At 35.7% G+C, this 7,500-nt stretch overlaps 2 protein-coding genes across 2 annotated transcripts in view; both read left to right on the forward strand.

Moving 5' to 3' along the window:
• Window positions 1-2,193: 2,193 nt before the first annotated feature.
• On the forward strand, window positions 2,194-2,836 carry EMWEY_00046790 (hypothetical protein, conserved; the record flags this gene model as incomplete). Its single annotated transcript, XM_013483153.1, has 2 exons — window positions 2,194-2,511; window positions 2,759-2,836. The coding sequence occupies 2 exons, from the start codon at window positions 2,194-2,196 to the stop codon at window positions 2,834-2,836; spliced, it is 396 nt and encodes a 131-aa protein (XP_013338607.1).
• A 3,422-nt stretch (window positions 2,837-6,258) lies between these two features.
• EMWEY_00046800 (RNA recognition motif-containing protein, putative) overlaps window positions 6,259-7,500 on the forward strand; it is a gene marked incomplete at both ends in the record, with an annotated part of 2,817 nt that continues 1,575 nt past the window's right edge. Inside the window, 4 exons of the mRNA XM_013483154.1 lie at window positions 6,259-6,585; window positions 6,753-6,758; window positions 6,943-7,018; window positions 7,283-7,444. Coding sequence (XP_013338608.1) covers window positions 6,259-6,585; window positions 6,753-6,758; window positions 6,943-7,018; window positions 7,283-7,444 — 571 coding nt within the window. The remainder of the gene's footprint in view (window positions 6,586-6,752; window positions 6,759-6,942; window positions 7,019-7,282; window positions 7,445-7,500) is intronic.

The raw sequence follows: 7,500 nt of genomic DNA on the forward strand, positions 1-7,500 counted from the left end.
AAACCCTAAGGGTTTAGGGTTTAGGGTTTAGGGTTTAGGGTTTAGGGTTTAGGGTTTATACATCCCAGAAAAGAGGTTTAATAGAATTTTTTTTATTTTTTTTTAATCTAATATTATTTAATTTAATATTTATTTTTCTATGTAAACGAATAAAACGAAGAAAATCATTATATTTAGATTTCTCTATACCCTATAAATAAAATAAATAAATAAATAAATAAATAAATAAATATAATTTATTCATTAAATAAATTAATTAATTAATTTAATTAATAAATATAATTTATTTATTTATTTATTTATTTATTTAATTTAATTAATTTAATTAATTCGTTTATTTATATAAAGGAGACACATGTATATATAAATATATATAAATTTTATTTATATATGATAGATAGTAAATAAAAAAAAGACAAAAAAAAAAGAAAAAAAAAAAAAAGAATAATAAGAATATCCTCTATTTATATAGTGTTTAGTGTTTAGGGTTTATATAAAATTTTAGGGTTTAGGGTTTAGAATTTTTTAAGGGTTTAGGGTTTAGGGTTTAGGGTTTAGGGTTTAGGGTTTACTCGTCCATATAAGAAGGTGATAGCTAATTCACCATATTTTTTTGAGGGTTTAGCAAGGGACCATAACCATGATGGATAAAAAGAATCATAAAATAATTCATGATCTAATTGTATATCTTTATATATATTAAATACATGATTAAACCCTTTTTTAGGGTTTATTGTTTCCTCCTTATTGGTACCAGCAGCAGCAGCAGCAGCAGCACCAGCAGCAGCACCAGTTGCAGCTGCAGCACGCTTCTTTGGGGGTCCTAGACGTATAGGGGATGCATATGCATGCATGCATGCATGCTGATGCATGCAGGTCCATGCAGAAAATGCATGCATCCAGCCAGCCCCATTAGGTATAGATGACGAAGAAAGCCCCAAATATAACTGCATGCATGCAGGCAGGCCTCTAGGCCGTAAGAAGGAGAAAGAAGACAATATACTCATGTAGATTACGTAAACCCTAAACCCTCACACAGGCAGCAGCTGCTGCTGCTGTTGCTGCTGCAGCAGTAGCAGCAGCTACAGCTGCAGCTGCAGCTGTCCAATAAACCCTAAACCCTAAACCCTCAATACAAGAAGGGATAAGGGAAGACGACACACATAAACCCTAAATTAGGGTTTACACACCACAACCAACATCGATGCCCCAACCACCATCTAAACCCTAAACCGTAAACCCTAAACCCTAAACCCTCAAAAGACAGGAGGAAGAAGAAATAGCAACAAAGAGTGTTAAATAAAATAAAATAATCTTCTTAATTGTCTTATTTGCTGCTGCAATTAAAGCATAATTTAAAGTGTATGTACACCTCAATTGACACTGCTGCTGCTGCTGCTGTTGCTGCTGCTGCTGCTGCTGCTCTCGTAGGGAACGGCGTCCGTCTGCTGCAGTCGCCCCTCTCCTTCTTTCTTAAGTAAATAAAAAAGGAATTAAAAAAGAGCAAAAGAATAAAATAAATAAATAAAAATAAAAGAATAAAAAATAAATATAAAATAATAAATTAAAAAGGCAAAGGAAGGAAGACTTCATAGATTATAATAAATATATGGGTATATATTTAGCTGCGTATACACCCGAGATGCAGCAGCAGCAAAAGAAGGCGAGCTAGCAGCTTGCCGCTGTAAAATAGGTAAAAATGAAGGGAAATAATAGTTAAACATAATGAATAATGTAATAAAAAGTCATTTATTCATTTATTTATTCTTTTTATCCCCTAAAAATTGGGGTTTATAAACCCTAATTACCGCCGCCGCTGCAGCCGCTAGGGTTTATGGTGTACATACAGCCAGTGGTGATCTTGCTGCTGCTGCTGCTGCATTCTTCTTTTTATTTCTTCTTTGAGTTTTAATTTGTTATATCTTTGATTATTTCCCAATAATTATCTCCATCTTTTCCTATTTTACCCCTCCTAGCCGCAGCAGCAGCAGCAGCAGCAGCAGCAGCAGCTACAGTCGCAGAGCCGGTGTGCAACACATACATATATACAACCGAAGCAGCAGCAGCTGCCTAGACACCCCAATCGCATATAAATTATATATATAATTATTTATTTGTTAAGGAGACCTCATTATCAACAGCTCGTCCCACTAAACCCTAAACCCTAAACCCTAAACCCTAAACCCTAAAAAGATGTTTTCTTGCTGCTGTGCTGACACCGCCTCTCGTGGCGAAATACAAATCGAAGAAAATCATGAGGGGGTTGACGGGACCCAGGAGCATAAGGGAGGAGATGCAGCAGCAGCAGCAGCAGCACCAGCAGCAGCAGCAGCAGCAGCACCTGCAGCAGCAGCAGCAGAATCAACAGAAGCAACACCTGCAGCAGCAGCAGCACCAGCACCAGCAGCAGCAGATGCAGCAGCAAATGAACACTCTGTAGCAGCAGCAGTAGGAAGAATTAAAATAACACCAGCAAAGAAGGACGAGGCACCAGCAAAAAAACCTATGACTGTAAACCCTAAACCCTAAACCCTAAACCCTAATTTAAACCCCACAGACCACAGTAAACCCTCTATAGAAACCTAAATAAATATCTGATGGATAAACTGGTGACCAACTCCTCTTGTTCCTTAGGGTTTAGGGTTTATTAAGGTTGATTATTGTTTATTAGGGTTTAGGGTTTAATTAAGGTTTATTATTAGGGTTTCGAGGGTTTCTAGGGTTTAGGGTTTAGGGTTTAGGGTTTATATGTGTGCAGGCCCCTAAATCGGATCGCGCAAGGAGAACATCTGTCCCTCTTGAGAGTCCCTTGGAGGATGGCATGTTCTTAATGTAAACCCTAAACCCTAAACCCTAAACCCTAAATTAGAGACAAAAAATAAACCCTAGCTATTTGTGTCCCCTCCCTCCTATCCTTTTATATCTACAAGAAGGTGTTTAATTTAGGGTTTATGTTTATAAGGGTTTATTAGGGTTTATTAGGGTTTATTAGGGTTTATTAGGGTTTATAATGATTTATTATGGTTTATAAGGGTTTATTATGGTTTATTAGGGTTTATAAGGGTATATTAGGGTATATTAGGGTATATTAGGGTTTAGGGTTTAGGGTTTAGGGTTTATGATATTTATATTTATTTATAGGTATGATAACGAGACAGATACGATTTATATTCAATGGAGCCAAACCCCCCAACTAAATGCATTAGCTTGGCTAAAACCCTTAGTTGCTATTCCTGGTCATAAATATAAAGTTAATAAAGGAAAACAAACATTATTTACTAAAGCTGTGGTAAGGGTTTAGGGTTTAGGGTTTAGGGTTTAGGGTTTAGGGTTTAGGGTTTATGGTGGGGGTCGGGGGGAAAGGGGTAAGGGTTTGGCGTTTATTGCTATTCTTGGATATAAATATAAAGTTAATCATATTAAAATACAATTCCTATAAACTATAACTGTAATAAGGGTTTAGGGTTTAGGGTTTAGGGTTTAGGGTTTAGGGTTTAGGGTTTCCACAAAAAAATTTAATGAAAATATGCAACTAAGGTAATCAATAGAAAGCAAATAAATAAATAAATAAATAAATAAATAAATAAATTTATATATTTATATATTTATTTATTTATTTGTATATACAGGAAGAAGGAAAGTATTATAAAGGATGGATAAAGTTTATATGTTTAGTAAATGAATATCCATCTAAGTTAATGTTATTAGATAATTTTATTGCATGCAAAGCCCCAGACATACAATTATTACAATTAGTGCCTGCTGCTGCTGCATCTACTGCAGCAGGACAACAAGCAGCAGCAGCAGCAGCAGCAGCAGCAGCAGGAGCAGCAGCAGGGGAGTGCAGCATAGTAGAGTGTATAGATAATTATAATAAATTATATGACCTAAAAAATGTATTTGCTGTTGCTGCTGTCCCTATAAATAGTACACTTATTCCCTTATATAAGGAGGTAAATATCAAGAAATTCCTACAAATGGGTCAAGGAGAAGGAGATGCAGCAGCAATACAAATCAAGAAAGCATAATAAGTCCACATGCAGCAGCAGCAGCAGCAGCAGCAGCAGCAGCAGCAGCAGCAGCAACAATTTCTGAGCTTTTTTGCATAAAATAGTACACTTATTCCTTTATATAAGGAGGTAAATATCAAGAAATTCCTACAAATGGGTCAAGGAGAAGGAGATGCAGCAGCAATACAAATTAAAAAGGCTTAATTGCTGCTGCAACAGCAGCAACAGGAGTTGCTGCTGCTGCTGCAGTTGCTGCTAATCGTGTGGTGGTAATGGTGGGGTTGTTGGTGTTGTTTTATTTTTATCGCAAAAATTTTTTCTTCTTTTTTTTTCTTTATATAAATAAATAAATAAATATAAATAAATAAATAAATAAATAAATAAATAAATAAATATAAATAATATATGTTGTATATTATATATATTTTTATTATATATAATATATAATATATATATTTATATATATGTATATAAATATATATATGTATATATATACATATATAATTTATATATTATGTGTATATGTTTGCAGCAAAGACTGCAATAAAAAAAAACAAAACCCTAAACCCTAAACCCTAAACCCTAAACCCTAATTCAGGTGTCTTGGCAACAAAAGAAGCCATAAGAATATTCTGTGCTTAGATGTTATTAAACCCTAATAAATAAATAAATAAATAAAATAAATAAATTAATAAAATAAATAAATAAAATAAATAAATTAAATAAATAAATAAATAAATAAATAAATATAAACATTTACTAAGATATATTTGTCTTCTTTTTATTAATTTAAAACTTTACTCCTTTATTTGTCCTTTATTCATAAATATTTATATTTATTTATTTATTTATTTATTTATTTATTTATTTATTTATTTATTTATTTATTTAATTTAGTTATTTAGTTATTTAGTTATTTATTTTATTAGTTGGTTAGGTAGTTAGTTAATTAGTTAGTTGTTTAGGTCCTTGTTTAATTGATATTAGGGTTTAGGGTTTAGGGTTTAGGGTTTAGGGTTTACTGGCCGAGCCACAGAAGAGAGAGAGAGGCAGAAGGTGAGCACGGAGAAGGTGTCCCCTTCTTAGGGTTTAGGGTTTGGTCTCTCGGGGTAGTAAATTAGGGTTTAGGGTTTAGTCGTGTGTTGAATGATTTCTACTACTAAACCACCAATAAATATACAATTAGGGTTTAGGGTTTATTAGTTGTATATATTGTCTTTCTGTGCCTACTCTTTTCGCGGTGCTCATTATCTAGGGTTTAGGGTTTAGGGTTTAGGGTTTAGTGTTCCAGTTGGTGGTGCCAGCTATAGACATATATAGCTAGCTATAATTAGCTAGCTATAGCTAGCTAGCTGAATAAAAACAGTAGGAGTTAGTTGGAATTATGTAGGTGATGGCTGGGACTGCTCGGGTTTAGGGTTTAGGGTTTAGGGTTTAGCGGTCTTTAGAGAGGGAGTAGCCCCCACAAGCATAAGACAGGAATATAACCCTAAAACCTAAACCCTAAACCCTAAATATTATCCTTTGGGGCTGTTGGTATATATAGACAGGGAGGATCTTTTTATTGTCTAATGTTGCGGTGCACGCGGCATTCTGTGCAGAGCATGCGTCAAACCCTAAACCCTAAACCCTAAACCCTAATTCCTATAAAATCAAAACCCTAGAGTGTTTTTAAATAAAATAAAAAATAAATATTTAATTAGTGTTTATTTCTTTTATGACTTATTAGGCCTTAAAGCCCCAAGAGCGAAGCCCCTTCGAGCAGGGCGGCAGCAAATGGCCGGGGCATGCATCTAGGGTTTAGGGTTTAGGGTTTAGGGTTTGGCTGTATATAGAGCAGAGGAAGCGGATCAAAGCATTTTTGTGTTTTTGTTTTATTATGTTATTGTGGGGAGAGGTTGTTGGGGTTTGCACTGGAGCCCCAAGACCCTAAACCCCAAACCCTAAACCCTAAACCCTAATTCTCATCGTAAACCCGCGATGCTGTTTTGTTGGCATTGCGATTGAAGCGACGGCGTTTTTTGCGCCTTTTGCCTTTAAATTGTTATTAATTAAAAGTATTTAAATTAATTAATTAAATATATTTTTTCTTTTGTTGTTTTATTGTCTTTTTTCTTTATTTTGCTGCTGGAGAGTCGTGCTGCAGTAGTTGAACCGTGCTGCTGAAGCGTGCGGCAGCATTGTGCTGTGCTACTGCCCCTCCTCCTCCAAACCCTAAACCCTAAACCCTAAACCCTAAACCCTCGAAATGGCAACCCCGTTTCCTGCGGGGGTTCCCCCAGGAGGAACACCAGGCGATGCTGCTTCTCTTGCTGCAGCAGCTGCTGCTCAAGCACAGCTTCTTTCCCCTGCTAATTTAGCTGCTGCAGCAAGGTGTATGTACACCCGAATAGATTCATTTACAGGAGAATTTAAATTTCTTTCCCTAGATTATCCATCACTTATTTTCTTTCAAGGTCGTTTCTTCCCTACTGCTCGTCATGCCTTATTAGCAGCTAAGCACCCCAAGGCAGTAGAGGAACTTGCCTCTATTGAGGATATGAAGGAACTTAAGCAAGTCGCCAAGACTAAAGAGGTAAACCCTCACGAGGGTTTAGGGTTTAGGGGGGGGAGACGGGGGGGAGAAAGGAAAACGGGCGGCGGGACAAGCAGGAAGCTGATTTTACGGTATCTGGGCTGCTGATATGTATATGTAGGGTTTAGGGTTTAGAAGGGTTTAGGGTTTAGGGTTTAGGGGTTCAGGTTGAGGTGGGAAGCGGGCCAATCAAGACTACCACTAGGCGTTTAATTGTCCAGGGTTTAAGGGTTTAGGGTTTAGGGTTTAGATGGGAAACGGCGGCCTCATGATGATGATGATGATGACCCCAAATGGACATCTAGGGTTTAGGGTTTAGGGTTTAGGGTTTAGGGTTTGGGTGTGAAATGGGTTCAGGAGGACCCCGAGTGGCCTCGTTATCGATTAAAGTGGATGGAATTAATTCAGAGGGATAAATTCCGTAGGAATGCAGGTAAATTATTCTAAACCCTAAACCCTAAACCCTAAACCCTCGAATATATAAGAACATATTATATATTAGTGTTTATCTTTTTTTTTTTATATATATATAAACCCTTTATCTATATATATAAATATACATGTATTGCATATATAATTAACCCTTTTTTTTTCTTTTTTTTTTTTTTTTTCCTTTATTTCCTATTATGGTTGTATGTATGTACATATTAGGGTTTATGGTAAATTAGGGTTTATGAGGGTTTATATATGTATACAGAAATAAGAGAAAAGTTACGACAAACAGGAGGAAGGGAATTAGTTTGGCTAAATACTGGTGATTGTTTCTTTGGACAAACAAAACATAATAAAGGACAAAATCATCTAGGAAGAATTCTCATGGAAATTAGACAAAATATTCTTGATGATACTGAACTTGAATGTACAAACCCTACACAATTCACCATTTAGGGTTTAGGGTTTAGGGTTTAGGGTTTA

The sequence above is a fragment of the Eimeria maxima genome, genomic scaffold (assembly GCF_000499605.1).
Source record: "Eimeria maxima Weybridge genomic scaffold, Emw_scaff980, whole genome shotgun sequence".
Lineage (NCBI taxonomy): Eukaryota > Apicomplexa > Conoidasida > Eucoccidiorida > Eimeriidae > Eimeria > Eimeria maxima.